Below are 17066 nucleotides of genomic sequence, written 5' to 3' on the forward strand. Positions count from 1 at the left end.
CAGGAGATACCCGAATCCCCTCACAGAGCTACAGTCACCAGAATTTCCTGGGAAGAGGGAATGACTGTTAAACTACTCTGGCCTCCAGAGCTCTGTCAGGGGAATAGGATTATTTGGGGGAAGCCATGACTGTTTAAAGTGGAATAAATGTCTGGCATGGGTATGGTCCCCATATTAGCCAAGCCAAACGCTATTAGCCTGATTTTTAGAACACTTGACAGTTGGTTCTTACTAAGCATGCCTGCGCTATCATAGACTCCAGTGTTAATTTTCTTAAATTAATTGAAAATCAGCCATGCATTTTTTTAACTTTAAACTGCAGAATATGAAGGTCAGAATATGGGGCAAGGTCAGTAATAGGATTACAGATACTCTGTGAACATGGCTGATTTTAAATTAATTTCAACAATTTATGAGACCGCTGACAGAAAAAAGTCCAACAGAGTTTGCATATTTTTACTCATGTTTAAGACTTTAAAGTCTGGATTCTCTCTGATTTTTTTTATCAGCATGAAAACTTAGAGTATTGTTAAGCAAGTGTTTCTGAGTTCAGGACTATAAGTTTTGTAAGATTTTGTTTTGAAATTAGCTTATGGAAAGCAGCAAAATGGTATGGGGGTATTTTCAATTTAAGAGGGCAGAATGTGAAAAATCCATGCTGGCTGTAGTATGCAGCCACTCTCGTGGCTGTAGAATTAGTAGAAAATCTGGTTCTTTTTTGTCACCGAGTATAATTGAGGGGTAAGCAAACCAAATGCATTACTTAAGCTTCAGAGAAGGACTCGGATTTGTCAATTTTCAAAGTTTTTGTGTAATGTTTGTCCTGCATGGGACACTCCTCACAAGCTAGTTCAGATCTCTGGCCTTTAAAATATTGCTTGGGACATCTCAGCAAACTAATAGCCACGCACACATCTGACTGTTTTATGCCTGAATTTCTCTTGTGTCCTTCCCTCATTGCACCTGATCCATGGCAGATGAAGGCTTCTACATTTCTTTTTAGTTTGTATGTACTGAGATTTTCCTAACTCTGCCTCCTTTCTCTGTGTGGTCAAACCCTGTGACCTCGCTGCTGTCTTGTTTGTAGAGTAGCTTCTCCTGGCTTCCTAGCATACACTGAGGGGGTTCACAGTGGAATAGCTTTCTTTGAAGCTGGATCCAGAAGCTCAGGTCAGTCTCTGTATGCTGGCTAGTGTGTAGAGCAGCCGGAATTACAACACGCCAGAGAAACAAAAGCCTTTTGGATGTCTGCTGCCCTCAAGAAAAACAGTCCTGACCTTTCTTCAGCCTCTAACAGTCATGCTATTAGAAGTTGCTTTGTTGACTGTTCCCACTGGGTGATAGAGCTCCTTGTCTGCATGCAATTAAGGAAATTGCAAAGGCAGTGCTGAGCAAAAATCTTGCAGGCATCAGGATTCTTAAGACTTTAGTATTGGGGAAAAGCATAAATTCATGTACTTGTTCATTTTATGGAGAAATATGGAATAACAAATTAGGAAAGTTAGCATTTCAGCATAAATTGCAAGAGTAGAAGTGGTCTGGTAGGGTATATGACCACATCAGCTGCCTTACCTAGTCACAGAAGGCAAATTAAATCTATATTTCTTTCTTTTTCTGCCAGGCTCTGTTTGCTAATTTCCCATCATCAAGTATCAGCTCTATGGCGCTGTCATCTAGTTCTGGTGCCCACAGAACATCAAGTGCCATTTCTAGCAGCCAGAAGGTACCCAGCCTACATAAGGTGATGCCATCCCAGAGTGCATCTTCACACTTGGTTCCAAAGCCCCCAGCCAGCCACAGACAAGCAGTTATTAGGAAGGTGGCATCTCAGAGGATTTCCAAGTAAGTTTGTGTTCATCAAACAAAACTTGCTGTTGAAAAATGTTGATGGAGAAACAGGGCAGCAAATGTCTAACTTTTACTTATGGACATGGGGTATCTCTATTGTTCAATGTAATAAAGACAATGTAACCATCACCAGAAAGTGGTGCTGGGAGACTACTTTCGACCCACTGGCTGTTGGCCTACGGGGTTCCATTCTGTTTCCCATGCTCTTTAACATTTATATGAAACTGCTGGGAGAGGTCATCCGGAGATTTGGAGTACAATGTCATCAATATGCTGATGACACTCAACCCTATCTCTCCCTGCCATCTGATTGCAGGGAGGGAGTGCTCATCCTAAACCAGTGCCTGGAGGCTGTGAAGGGCTGGATGTGGGCTAGCAAACTGAAACTTAATCCAGACAAGACAGAAGTGTTGCTGGTCAAGGGGAAAACTGTGCCAGGGATAGAGTTGCAACCTATTCTGGATGGGGTTGCACTCCCCTTGAAGGAGCAAGTCTGCATTTTGGGAGTTCTCCTGGATCCTGCCCTGCTGCTTGAATATCAGGTGGCTGCGGTAGCCAGGAGTGCTTTTGGCCAACTCATACTGATCTACCAGCTGTGTCCGTTCCTGGAAGCAGTTGACTTGGCCACAGTGACAAATGAATGGGTGACATCGAGGCTTGATCACTGTAACACACTCTATATCGAGCTGCCTTTAAAAATGGTTCAGAAATTACAGTTCATTCAAAATGCAGCAGTCAGAATGTTAATTGGAGCACTGTGCAGGGAGCATATCACCCCTGTGCTTTATCGATTCCACTGGCTCCCAGTTGGTTTCTGGGACCCATTCACAGTGCTGGTTCTGACCTTTAAAGCCCTAAATGGACTTAGACCGATGTACCTGAGGGACCGCTTATGCCCATATGTCCCTGCCCGGGATTTAAGATCATCTGCCTCTGGTGTCCTCTGCGTGCCTGAAATGAAAGATGTTAGACTGACAGGCACAAGGGAGAGAACTTTTTCAGCTGTGGCCCCCAAGTTTTGGAATACCCTACCCCAAGAAGCCCGCTCTGCTCTCTCCCTGATGGTTTTCCAGAGACTTCTGAAAATGATCTTGTTTCGGGGAGACTTTGGGAGGGATTGAGGATAGAACCTGACGCTGATTTTATGCCTTCTATGTTAATTTTTACCTCTGTAGTCCCTTCAGTACCACTCCCTATATATATGTATATATATGTGTGTGTGTGTGTATATATTGTATTTTATGTATTTTAATTTATTTTAATGTTTTTGTGATCTTTATTGTGTACAATTTTATTATGTACATGTTGGATTTTATTGTAAGCCACCCTGAGTGCCCTATTATAGAAATATTTTAAATAAATAAATAAATAAAATTTTAAAAAGCAAAAAAAGGTAACCCTGATAACAGGAATTACCACACAATGTGGCATAAGATGGGGGGGGGACACCTACTTCAGCCCAAAGACCTGATTCAAACTAGGCCAACCTTCTAGGTGCCACATTCCAGTAGTGGGTGGGGCAAAACAAAAACAAACACACAAAATACCTCTGTCCTCCCCTCCCCCATTGTTATAAACATGCACCAAAAATGCAGACACATAGTTCGTTCTCTCTCACAGACGCACGCGCACACACACACACACACACACACACACACACACATGCAGGCACACCGGTGCATGCACACACACAGGGCCGGCCCCAGGCATGCCAGGGCCCTTGGGTAACAGCCTGCCACAGGCCCCTCTGCTCCCCTTCCGCTATCCGGCATACAGGATAAAAGTACTTGTTCATCCTGCCTCGTTGTATGCTCCTTAGTCTGATAATTGCTTTTTTGCCAAGGATTTCTAATATGTTATGGGTGAAGAAAATTTTGCATCACCATTTCTACATTATAAGTTATGCTTGTTTTGATCAAGTGTGATGCAGGCATTATCCTATATCACTGTTGCTAGTATTTAATGCTGCACAGAGAACTTTAAAAACAAATTATCTTAAATACTTAACTCTCCATACTAGTGATAAGGTCTCTTTTCTGTAGCATGTGATATACTTCTTTTGTAACTTCTGTATACTATAACAAAAGCATAACTGTTGATGTTTTAAATGTGTGAACAATTTTATATTGTATCATTAGTTTTTGGTTTCAGTATAGTTTCTGGAGAGGAACTTGCCATCTTTCTATTTTTATGGAAGTCATTGACTTCTTCCCTTGACCATTTTGTTATTTTGTGCTCCATCATGTTGCTTCTTGCTTTTCTCTTTTCCAGACTAAACTGTCTCAATATTCCCAGTCTCTCATTATACAGAAGCCTCTCTAGACTTATCATAAATTGTATCATGTGTCTTTGGAGATATTGAGTTGCATTGTAAATCTTGCTTGTTTTAAATTGTGCCTTTTGCTTGGTTGTCCCCAGTCTATAGGACTAGGTTGCCTGTAAGTCAGGTGAAATATGTGTAGCTGCAGTGATGAGCACAGGATGGATGTGACAGTGTGCGGCATCCTGTTAAGTAATAATGTTCCATAGGGTTGGAAGCGTCAACCTATTTTCCAGAGGGTCCCATTATTTAAATGCAATGATATTTATTGGATTTAAGTTGTATGCATTTTCCGAAAATACATATTTTGTAATCATTTGCCGTAAAACATACATTTTATATGCATTTTCTCTGTAATAAAATAGGCATGTAAATTTGAAAAAATGCATACAAAAACTGCATTGCAAAATTTGTAGAACTGTGCATTCTGCTTTTCCGATTTGCTTAAGTCTGGGAGCAGTGAATTACTTTGGCTTGCTTTAAAATGTGACACAAACAAAATTCTCCCTCCATCCCTGCTGTCCCTTTATGGTTGTTTCGAACCTTCTGGCACTTAAGCATACAGGTATTTGTCAGTAGGATATTTCCCCCGCCCCCTGGCCAATACGGATTTCAACACAGATCTCTTGTGTCTGGTTTCTAGGCTTTTTCTCTGTGTGTGGGGTTGGGTGTTTTTGTTCGTAATTTATTTCAGCTTGGGTGTGTTTCCCCATGATTTCCCTTGTAGCCAGGTATCTATGATAAAGTTGCTATTTAAAAAGTGCAGGAGCCTGGGGCAAAATGCCAGGCATGACCATTGCCTCTTCTGCCTAGGAGAAGATGTGAGGTTGAGAGCTGTGTTCATTGGCAAACATTGCAAGTGGTCCCTATGTGCCAGCATACGGTGAGTGCAAGCAGGAGCCCAAAATTTCACCAGAAGCACATCAGTGTCATTCCCTGTCCCCCTCCCTGGCCTGGCTTTTCTGGTTTTACAAGTATTTCATCCCCTAGTGTTTGTTTGTTGTTTAAATTTATATCTCACCTATAGCATGGTAAGCTACGTTTTACAGAGTCAGACCACTGGTCCATCTAGCTCAGTATTGTCTACAATGAATGGCAGCAGGTTGAGGCAGGGGACATTCCCAGCCCTATCTGGAGATGCTGAAAGTGGCCATCCAGCATTTTAAACACAGTTATCTCCCAGCCCTACCTGGAGATGCTGGGGTTCAAACCTGGGACCTTCCGCTTACAAAGCAGATCCTTTACCGCTGAGCTACAGCCCTTCCTCTAAACAGTTCCTGTAGGAGTGTCAAATCCTCTCATTACGGGTGAACCTTGAAGCTGTTTTTGTCTTGGAGAGTTCTCTAGCTGTTCCACCTGGACAAAGTGGTGTTGAGATAATGATGCATCCTTTTTCTACCTCAAGTAGTGTGCCCTTCAACAAGGTCATTGTTTACCTATTTTTTTCCAGCTGATGCAGTAGAATATCTAGACTTCAGTGTACACTAGCCTTTTATCTGGACTGTACTTGCACCTTCTGGAGGGACTCTTATTCCCATAGTACAGATGCCTGAGTGGCCTTAATCAGAAGTCAGGCATTTAGTGCTACTGGTCCTATGCTGTGGAACACTCTGGCAGCAGAGACTTGGCAGGCATCTCTTAGAGACGTTTTTATGCTGACAGACCTATGCAGTTGTTTAAAATTGTCTTGAGTAGCCAATCATTTTAATGATTGTTCTGTATTACTCTTAATGTTTTTTAATGTTTTTATATTGTTGTACACTGCCCTGATATTTTAATCTAAAGGTACCATATAAATACTTTTATAAATAAATTAAATTTGCTATTCTAGGAAACACAAAGTTACACCAAAAGTCTCTTTCCAAACACCTTTTCAAATGTGTTGTTAGGCTCTGTTACAAGTTGGGTCACCGTCAGCACAGGAAGGTCTTTGACCTCATTCTTCCCAGACGCCTAGTGCAAAGCACCTCCACAGAGCTGCCGCATGGTCCCAACAGTTGACAAATGTTTCTTTATTCATGTCTATGCTTATGCAGTCTTTGGGAGAGCAGTTCTTTAGTTTCTGTTAGCATAGGATGGGGTGGGGAACTTCTGGCCCGTAGCCTAATTACATCCAGCACAGGTCCCAATTTAGCTTGTGGGGCAGTATGTCCCAAACCCATGCCCACTATGTCCCTATGTGACATCAGGTGCAGAGCAGGTAAGGACATGGCTCCAAAGGAATACTTGAGACCTTTAATTGAAGTCCCGATTGTTCCTTTGCCTTTATTGCAGTGGTTTGATTTTAAACTGTGCAGAAAAAGGAAAATGGGTCACTTGATGTCAAGTGATTGACATGTGTGCTGCTGCACCCCCTGTCAAAGTTGGCCCACCAGCCAGTTGGAGGATCTGCCCAACCTTCCAGACAGGCTAGCTGCATAGTCTCCCATGGGCCATGGGCCACAAAGGAGGAAAGGTTGCTTATCTGTAAATGAAGTTCTTTGTCATCAGCACAGTCACAAAGTCCTCCCCTCACAGGTGTAAGTAATTTTTTTCTTAATGGCAGTCTTCCATGAACAATAAGGCATGCTGTCCACCCCTTAGGCATGCACACAAAACCCTGCTATCAAAAAATCTATGGGCTTAAGCTCTAGAAGGTGCCATACAATGCCTTGTGCAAAATGCACTTTTTATTATCTTTTTGTAGGCATACACATATTGAAGACTAGGAAGATAGTCCTTACAGTCCTGTGCAACTCACCTAGGAGTAAGTCCCATTACACAAGATGGGACTTACTTCCAAATAAACATACATAGGACTGTCCCTGTCAGAGTCTCATTTCACAAAAGTGCTGTGACACAGCAAGTTGGGATGACACACTTGTGCAGTGTAATTGCTTCTTACTTTCTGGTTATAGATTTTTAGATTATCAACCCATTAGAAGAGTTGCCTGTTCAATTTTTTTACATTCACTTTTTGAATGTTTTGATGTCTTCACCCATCATGAGTCCCTGAGATAAGATGGGCTGCTAATTAAAATATTTTGAGATAAGTCCTCCAGACACATTTTATGTTAATTGAGTTGGTCAGCTCAGTGAGTGCAGATGGGCCTATGCTGATGATAGTTTTGTTTGATTCTCCGTGTCCTGGGGGTGATACATGTTAGTTCAGGTGACAAGTCTTTTCAGTGAGTTCTTCTGCCAAGCAGCAAGATGTGTATTTGAAGATGCCAGTGTGTTGTACTCACATACTGGCAGGAAGAATGTTTATCCTTGTGAGATGGAATTGCAGCTCTTTGGACAGACTTTACTGCGTTCTTGTGGTTTGTGCTCTGTGACAGGCAGAAGTGTGGGAAAACCGGAAAAAGCTCAGCATCAAAAATGCATAGAAGAGTGAAAAAAGCAAAAGATTCCTTCACAATTTCAGAACATAGTCCAATGATTGAAGGCTGCAAGGAGCCATTCCGGAAATACTTTCTGCTGTTCAGACTATAGCATAAGGCTCCAAGTCTATTCTTGCAATTTGTGGGATTACATACTAACTTCTCTCCGTTACATGAAAGTAGGAGCTCCCAATATATTCCAGAACAACTAGGGGACTGACCACATTCAAACCTCTCTCACTGACCTCTGTGTTTCTTTTGTATTGTCCAGTCTGTCTTTCCAACAGGATCAGAGAGAAAAAACAACCTGTGTTCTGTATAAAGGACAGATTTCCTTTGACTCAAAAAATAGTTCAAATGAAAACTATTTCTTAGATGCTTCAGGTCTATGTTTTCTATTGTTCTTCAGCCATTTAGTACAGACTATTTGTTCTTTGTTGGTATTTCCAGCCTGCTTTTGAACTCCACTATCAAGAATTCCATTACATCTCATGTGAGAAAATGCAAAGAGATTTTATGTTGTTTGGTCCAAATACAAAAAGCCCTCTTAACAGGAAGGGATTAAGTTCTACACAAGTTTGATCTTCAAGTTTTAAAGTTACATTTGTTGTACTTTTCCTTGGGGGGGGAGGGGAATCTGCTAAATGTTTGTGCAAATTCCATTACAAGGAATTGAGATTAAAAAGAGAACATGCAATTAATAAACTGCCTCAGGAGGTTTTGGAATCTCTCTCTCCTTGAAGGTTCTTAAGGAAAGGTTGGACAAGGAGATTGAGCTATATGACACATTTGATCTGTTCATATTCTGCCATTCTATATTTCTGAAGACAAACTTAACATTGTTGAATTCTAGTCTTGGTAATTTGCAGTGCAATTCAATGCATGTCTACTCAGCAATAGTTCAGTGTGTTCAGTGGGGTTATAACCTTAGTGTTGGATATATTTTTCTTTATCTCAAAGCTGCCCTTGTCTTTCTGCCATTTTGTCATAGATAAAATAAGCTAAAACCACTGAATCTTGTATCAAAGATTTATGGAGAACCTCTGTTTGAAATGTGTGCCATAAAGAAAAACTAGAATCAGTATTACATCTCTGAACCATCTCATTGTTCCAGCCTCAGCTAGACCACATTTGATCTTCACCAGGAAAGAGAATTACTAGAGATTTTAAAAAATGCTGAAAACATGATGGATATCCTAAGGATGAATATTACTACTTCAGCAAGTATTTGAATCATTTGAGAACCTCCTCTGTTTAGGACTCTTCCTCATTCCATACTTTTCCCACTCAGAAAGGTATTAAGAACCAGACAAAGAAAGCTCATTTATTTCTATATATTTTTTTTGCATTACCTCCTAACCACTTTTTTTAAATAAGGAGCTCACCAGCTTTATAAAAACATGAAAGTTGTGGATTAAAAGTTTTGGGACTTTGGGAGATTACTATAAAAAGTTATGTATTGAAATATAACTATAAATTAGTATTTTTTTCAACATAGTGATGCAGGTAGTCCTAGAGCCCTATGACACTAATATATAAATGTTCCAAACAATTGGGTTTTCATTTGTCTCCAGACTTCTGGAGAGAGGCAACTTGTAACTCAGAGGGCATTCCTTCTCAGGATGGTGCCTTTGGGCTGGAACAGTAAGCAGGGTCAGCATATGAGCACCCATCTTAGGGAGTTACAGCAGAGAGGCTCTATCAACCTGATGTTCAACAGGTGCTGAGCAGCTGTTAGAAACCACTGGTGCTTTGGGGGACTCCTGTGATTTGATTAACATCTCCCAGGATTTCTTTATGAACTTGAGGGCATGTCTCTGGGAAACCATTGTTGGAATCCCAGCATCCATTGTTGACAAAATCCAGATACTTGCAAAGTAATGAAATGCTGAATTTGTCTTGGAATTTATGGCCAAACTGGTTCCATTAAACAACTTGGGACCAGGTTACCTAAGGAACCATCTTGCCCCGTATCCCTGCCCAGCAGCTGTGCTCCTCAAACAGAGTACTGTGGAGAGTGCTGCATTCCCTAGAAGCGTGCTTAGTCTGTACTAGAAACCAGGCTTTTAGTATTGTAGTTCCAACCCTCTTGAATTGATTGCCCTTTGAAATTTGACAGGCACCTAGCATCTTGATGTTTAGGCAGCTACTGAAGATTTTCTTTTTAGGAAGGCTTTCCCTGAAGTGTGACTCAGTTGTATTAATTATACATTTATAGAAATTATTTTATTTATTTATTTATTTATTACATTTATATACCGCCCCATAGCCGAAGCTCTCTGGGCAGTTTACAGTAATTAAAACAATAAAAACAGATATACAAATTTTAAAACACAAAAAAAATTTAAAATCACAATTTAAAAAAATAAATAAAAACAATTTAAAAACACATGCTAAAGTGTCTGGGAGAATAGGAAAGTCTTGACCTGGCGCCAAAAAGGCAACAGTGTTGGCGCCAGGCGCACCTCATCATTTTATTGTTTTTAGAATTTTTCATACCTTTTACACCACTGATGTCCTCAGACTGTGAAGCAGTTTATAAATCTGTTAAATAAATAAATTGCTGATTCGTTCTTCATGTAGAGGAAGAGAGCTGGCTAGCAGCCAGGGAAGATGTAGATGACTTTGAAGCACCACCAGTTCTAATATCCATTTAAGATTGTAACTTTGGTACAAAGCTTTACACTTTTTCCCCTTTTGCTCCCTTGCTCCACCTCTACCATGGGTAAGCCCTTATTCTTTATTCCTGAGCAAAGCAACCAAAAAAAGAAGTGGAAAATCTTAGGACCTTAGTATCCAATTTGCTAGATACGGCTGGAGGACATTCTCTAATAGGGATGACTACTACTACTGGTCTTGACAGGCAAGGTCTTCAAATCCTTTTTCCTCCTCTCCAGGGGAAAGAGTTGTCCCGCCCTCCAGGCTGACCCTGCCTGCAGTCTGTGAAGGTTGGGTCTTTTCACTGTTGCTCAAATCCTTTGTATTTTTTGCCTTTTTTGAGTTATTCTTTGTTCATTTTTTCTCCTCTCCTTCATTCTTCAGTCCTTCTGTCTCTTGTTTTTGTTCCTCACCACAAGATTCTTTTCTGTTATCACCTCAGTTTTCCTATTGTTGTGACTTTCTCCCTTCTTTACAACCGCGGTTTTGTGGAGGGAGTGTGAGAGATGAGACTACCTGGCTGGGCGTTTGGGACCGCTTTTGCCGCTCTGAGATTACAGAGCTTGGCAAGCCGCTATGCTTTACTGCTATTACGACTGCCACTTAGACTTTGTGGGTCTGACAGGCCCGGTAGCTCCATGGGGACTGCAACACTTATACCAAGTGGGATTGAGGTCACTCAGCTCCCCCACCAACATTGCCTGCTTCGGTGCTGTCATCTGGGCTTTGGCTGTTCTTTGGAGGTTGAGCAGCACTCACGTGAAGGCGAAGCGTGTCCTTAGCAGCTTCCCACATTTTTCATAGCTGCACAGGAAAGTCACAGCCTCCATTTTAATGGCCTCTGTTGATGCTTCAACAGTCCCCTGCCATGTCTGTAGTTATGTGGGAGACGTGTCTGACCAAAATGCCTCATTGCCAGTAGAATCCAGCAGTCTGAGGGCAGTTTCTTCACCATCCCCAAGTGGGAGCAATGGGGGAGTGAGTACTCCATTTCATGGTAATGGCCATCATGTTTTTCCCGCACTCTTGAGTACTCTAAATTCCTGTCCTGCGTTAAGTTTTGTCCCTTTCCTACCATGCTGCTTCCTATGTCAGTCATGAGCCTTTCTCCAAGGGTTTATCTCGTGGGTATGCTCCTGTTTTTTCAAGAGGTTAAGGACTCCCTCCCTCATGGTAACTGAGGAGGGGGAGATCCTCTTCACAGAAAGCCTATAAAAGAGGCACCATTCCAGGAGGCATAAGGGACAGAGATCTTGTAAGTAGCAGTTCTGTGGGCTCTCCTTCCTCCCCCTGTTCCAGTCCTTCTCCTGTCATAGTGCAGTCAGCTAAGAATCATGCTATGAGGGCAGATCGCACTGATCATGCTTTTGCCTTCAACACTTCCCTGAGGGGACGAGGGAGCCCTTCTTGATTTTTATCATTCACCCTCTGATCCTGCTAGTTAATTTTGTTCTCTGTGATATTTTATTTTGAAATAGTGAAGTTCAAAATCAATTATTGTAAGGTGGCATCAGTTTTATGTTGTGAAACGCTTGTAAAAAACAAAAAACTGAAACATGTTGCTTGCATATGTATTCAACTCCCACACATTAATATGGGAACAGCTGCAGCACTAGGGGACTGAAGAAGACCTTCCCTGGGAGTGGGTACCTAAAAATCTAGGTGCTTGCTGCTCGCTCCTCTGGGTTGCTGTCCCTCGAGACAGCTTAAGTCCCTGGTAAGTGCTGCAAGGACTGGGACCCCCTGCCTGACCCTAGTTCCAGAGAGGGGCTGCAGTCAATCTTGCAGCCTCTTGCATCAGCTGCTGGCTGGGGCAGGAGGCATAAAAGCCCAGCTGCCCTTGGGCGGTGGGTCTGCTGCTGGCAGGGTTGCCACCAAAGGGGATTGCCCCTTGGGGAGCCCCTTAGGGAGTCCTGAGGGCAAGGGCGCTACCCCACTTCTATTACCTTTTCTTATTCTTTTTCTTTTAAATTTGTTTCCTGTTAAACTAATCTAGAGGAGATTGGTGGTGGGGAGGGCGTGTGGTGCATGTGTAGTTCCTGCACAGGGTGAGAGCCTGTGCAATGAAATGAATGACAGAAAGTCGCCAGATGCCTTCAGAGTAAGAGTCTGTAACTGGCAGAAGGTGTGTCCCTGGGTGTGTGACAGGAGGGGGAGTAGATGGGCCCTGTGTGAAAAAGTTTGAATAGGTATGACCGTTCCCAATTCTCACAGAGGCCTACTGGAATAATTGGCTCCGACAGGTTTTGTTGGTGGGCTTGTGCTGGGTCCATATCAGTTGTTTAGGAGGAGTCTTACTACGGAGGAACATGGGTGATGCCACCACAATTTCAGTGATCACGGGTAGAGGGAAATATAGCCATGGGGATGTGGTAAGTTACCATAGAAGCTGAGGGCAAGGCTATCTGCGCCTTGTTCCTTTCTGCCACTCCTCTCATGGATGGGTTCCTCATTGCTCATCTGTGCCCACTGGCCTGTGTGTGTTGTTGTTTAACGCCAGATCGGTACACAATAAGACCACACTCATCCATGATTTGATTGTGGATGAAGGTGCCGATTTGGTGTGCATTACCAAGACCTGAGTGGGTGAGCTGGGAGGAGTTGATCTGACCCAACTTTGCCCATCTGGATACTTGGTGCAACACCAGCACAGGCTGCAGGGACGGAGGGAAGGAGTTGCTGTGGTCTACAGAACTTGCATCTCTTGTTACCTGGAAACCACTCTATCTTGGAGCTGGCTGTGAGGGCCTGCACCTGGTGTCAGGCCGAGGAGACAATAAACTAGGGTTGCTGCTGGTGTACCATCCACCCTGCTGCCTGGCAGCTTCTCTGACCGAGCTGGCAGAGGCCATCTCAGCTGTGGTGTTGGAGGAGCCCAGAACAATAGAGCCCAGAGCGGAGGCTGCCTGTAGTGTTCCAGCTTGGGACTTCATGGCTTCCATGATGACCATGGGGCTGTCTCAAGTTGTCAGTGGCCCAACACATAGGGCAGGGCACACCTCGACTTGGTTTTTGCTCCAGATGGAGGAAGGGGTGGTCTGGGGATAGAGGGGGTGGATGTCACCCCATTGTCATGGTCAGATCACTTCCTGGTGAAGTTTAGACTTATGGCTCTGATCCTTCCCTGCAGGGGTGATGGACAGATTAAGATGGTCTGCCCCTGGAGCCTAATGGAATCCACAGGATTCCTGAATGCCCTGGGGGAGTTCCCAGTAGATAGAGCAGGTGATCCTGTTGAAGCCCTTGTCACACTGTGGAACAGTGAGGCGCGTCAGGCTCTTGACACGGTTGCCCCCGAGCGCCCTCTCCGCCGTTGTGGAGCCCAGTTTGCAGCTTGGTACACCAGTGAGCTATGGGCAGTGAAACAGGCTGGACAACAGCTAGAGTGCAAGTGGCGAAAGACGTACTGTGAGGCTGATCGGGCACGAGTAAAACATCATAATGGTGCCTACTGTGTGGCGGTGAGGGTGGCGAAGAAGGCCCACTTCTCTGCCTCCATTGCATCCTCAAGTAGCCATCCAGTGAAGCTTTTCTGTATTGTCAAGGGTCTGTTGACATCAACTCAACTCCAGGAAATGGAGCTGTAGACCCTTCGGAGGCCCACTGTGAATTGTTTGCAAGGCACTTTGAAGGTAAAGTTTCTCGTCTCCGTAGCAGTCTTGATGCCCCATCCACATCTACTGTAGTCCCCAATGAGGTGTCCAGTGCAATGTCTGCTGCAACTTCTTGGGAATGGCTTCAGTTGATGCGACCTGATGACGTAGACAAGGTGTTTGCAGTGATGCAGCCAGCAACGTGTCCTCTCAACCCTCGCCCTTCTTGGCTTATTAAAGCTTGCTGAGGGGGTCTGACCTAGTGGATCCAGGGTGTGGTCAGTGCATCATTGCTGGAGGGAGTTCCAGCTGTCTTGGTTCCAGCCGCCTTGAAAGAGGCGGTGATCCAACCACTCCTGAAAAAGCCCACCCTGGACCCATTGGTTTGTGACAACTACTGACCAGTTGCAAATACCCCCTTTTTAGGGAAGGTGATTGAGAGGGTTGTGGCGCAGCAATTGCAAGTACTCTTGGATGAAAAAGATTATCTTGACCCATCCCAGTCTGGGTTCAGTCCTAGTTATGGGACTAAGTTGCCCTTCATCGCCCTGAGGGATGACCTTTATCAGGAGAAGGTCAGGGGGAGTGTGACCCTGTTATTCTTACTTGATCTCTCAGAGGCTTTTGATACCATTCACCATGGTATCCTTCTGGGCCGACTTGGTGAGATGGGTATTGGAGGCACTGTTTCACAGTGGTTGCGATCCTATCTCCAGGGTTGCTCTCAGAGAATAGCATTGGGTGACTGTCTTTCAGCCCCCTGGCAGTTGTGCTGTGGGGTGCTGCTTGGTACCATCTTGTCCCCCATGCTGTTTAACATCTCTATGAAGCCCTTGGGTGCAGTCATCAGGAGATTTGGGGTGAGGTGTCAGCAGTATGGTGACGATATCCAGCTCTATTTCTCCATAACATGTGAATTGGGAGAGGCCACGTAAGCCCTTGACCGCTGCCTGAACTTGAACATAAGAACATAAGAAGAGCCTGCTGGTTCAGGCCAGTGGCCCATCTAGTCCAGCATCCTGTTCTCACAGTGCCCAACCAGGTGCCTGGGGGAAGCCCGCAAGCAGGACCCGAGTGCAAGAACACTCTCTCCTCCTGAGGCTTCCGGCAACTGGTTTTCAGAAGCATGCTGCCTCTGACTAGGGTGGCAGAGCACAGCCATCACGGCTAGTAGCCATTGATAGCCCTGTCCTCCATGAATTTGTCTAATCTTCTTTTAAAGCTATCCAAGCTGGTGGTCATTACTGCATCTTGTGGGAGCAAATTCCATAGTTTAACTATGCGCTGAGTAAAGAAGTACTTCCTTTTGTCTGTCCTGAATCTTCCAACATTCAGCTTCTTTGAATGTCCACGAGTTCTAGTCTTATGAGAGAGGGAGAAGAACTTTTCTCTATCCACTTTCTCAATACCATGCATAATTTTATACACTTCTATCATGTCTCCTCTGACCCGCCTTTTCTCTAAACTAAAAAACCCCAAATGCTGCAACCTTTCCTCGTAAGGGAGTCGCTCCATCCCCTTGATCATTCTGTTTTTTTTTTCATTAATTTTTATTCAAATTTTTAAAGACAAAAAACAAAACAAAACAAAAATTATTAAACAATAAAATAAAATGTTGACTTCCGATTTATCGCAGATCTGTTATAAGTCTACAATATATAACAATCCTGTCTCCTAAATTATATTATAAAATCACTTTCCTCCAGTAATTATCTTAATTAATCATCAAATCTCATAAACATTACTTTATTCTTCCCACAAAAAGTCAAAGAGAGGTTTCAGTTCCTTGAGAGATATATCTTTCAATTTTTCTCCAAATAAACATGTCGATTAATCCATCTCATTCAAATCTCTTAGGTCCAATAATTTCAATAGCCATTTTTCCATTATCAATGTTAATTCCATCTTCCATCTTCAATAATCCTGTTAAGTCCAATAATTTCAATAACCATTCTTCCATTATCAATAATCCTGTTAAGTCCAATAATTTCAGTAGCCATTCTTCCATTATCAGTATCCCATAATAATCTTGTTATCATAGCCATAGTCCAAATAAACATATAGATTTATCCATCTCGTCAAACCAGTTTGATCCAATGATTTCAATAGCCATTCTTCCAATATCAATATTGATTCCATCTTCCGTCTTCAATAGTCCTGTTCAGTCCAGTATTTTCAGTATCCATTCTTCCATTATCAGTATCCCATATTAATCTTGCTGTCATAGCCATAGTCATATAATAAGAGTCTGATGGGAATTTCCTTTATCACAAATCTTTTCTTGCCATCAATTCTAAATATGTTGCTGAGATATTGTTGTAAACTCATATCTCTGTTCTTCTTTTTTACAAAATGCACTGGCTCATCTCTTAAGAGTTTTTCCATTGTCATATATCTGTAGTCAATTCCATAGATTTTTTCTATATCAAGCTCCATCACATCATTCCAGTCCAAAAAATTATCCAAAACATTGATAACTTTATCTCTATTATCTTCATTAATTTCTTCAGAGACAACGTTAAGTTACAAACAGTAAGCTTTATTTCTAGTATCCATAAACTCCAGATCTTTTTCCAATTCTACATTTGTTCCAATCTCCGGAGCTTGTATCTTCCCTTTAATTTTTCTTTTCTCATCTCTAATCTCAACAATCTCCTCTCTCACAGAATCCACTATTTCTTTAAACTCCTGCGTCATTTTACTAAATTCATTTTTCATCTCCTGTCTACCCTGTCTCAGGGTTTGTTTCGTTATCTCAATCTCATCCATTATTTTCTGAAACATAATTTCTTCCATGGTCTCAGCCACTTTCCTGATTGCCATTCTTAAAACCACAAAAACAAAAATTATTTCAGTCACAATTGGGTTAATATTCCAGGCTCGATGAAGTCACAATGTAGACAGTACAGCCTGCCTTATCTCTTATGTTCAGGAATACAAAACAAATTTAGTTCCCAGCTTCAAAAAAGTGAATGGCATCGTGAATAAGTAGATTCGTCAAAATGAAATAGACCAAAAAGAAAATAATCCCAAACATATAATGCTCCAAAGTTCATAAATCAAATTTATTTATTTTTTTCCCTCCTTGAAATAGAAATCCCTCTTCCGTTTGTATCTTTAGAATGCACTTCCAGGCCAGCTTTTTGCAATAAAAACTAAGATAGGCTTTTTCAATTTCTTTCCTCCTTAGTTTCGTGAATAAAGGAGAAAGTTTTTAACTCACCCAGAAGATCTTTATAGCTAATTCATTGACAAATCTCTTTTTGCAGCAACGATTTAAACCAA

General features: G+C 42.5%; 1 protein-coding gene across 1 annotated transcript in view; it reads left to right on the forward strand.

The window, feature by feature from the left end:
- The window catches only part of LOC133377538 (tubulin polyglutamylase TTLL5-like), a 184757-nt gene that overhangs the window by 133557 nt on the left and 34134 nt on the right, over positions 1-17066 (forward strand). The window contains exon 14 of the mRNA XM_061611787.1: positions 1622-1842. Within this exon, the coding sequence (XP_061467771.1) occupies positions 1622-1842 (221 nt within the window). The remainder of the gene's footprint in view (positions 1-1621; positions 1843-17066) is intronic.

Source organism: Rhineura floridana, chromosome 2 (assembly GCF_030035675.1).
Source record: "Rhineura floridana isolate rRhiFlo1 chromosome 2, rRhiFlo1.hap2, whole genome shotgun sequence".
NCBI classification, from domain to species: domain Eukaryota; kingdom Metazoa; phylum Chordata; class Lepidosauria; order Squamata; family Rhineuridae; genus Rhineura; species Rhineura floridana.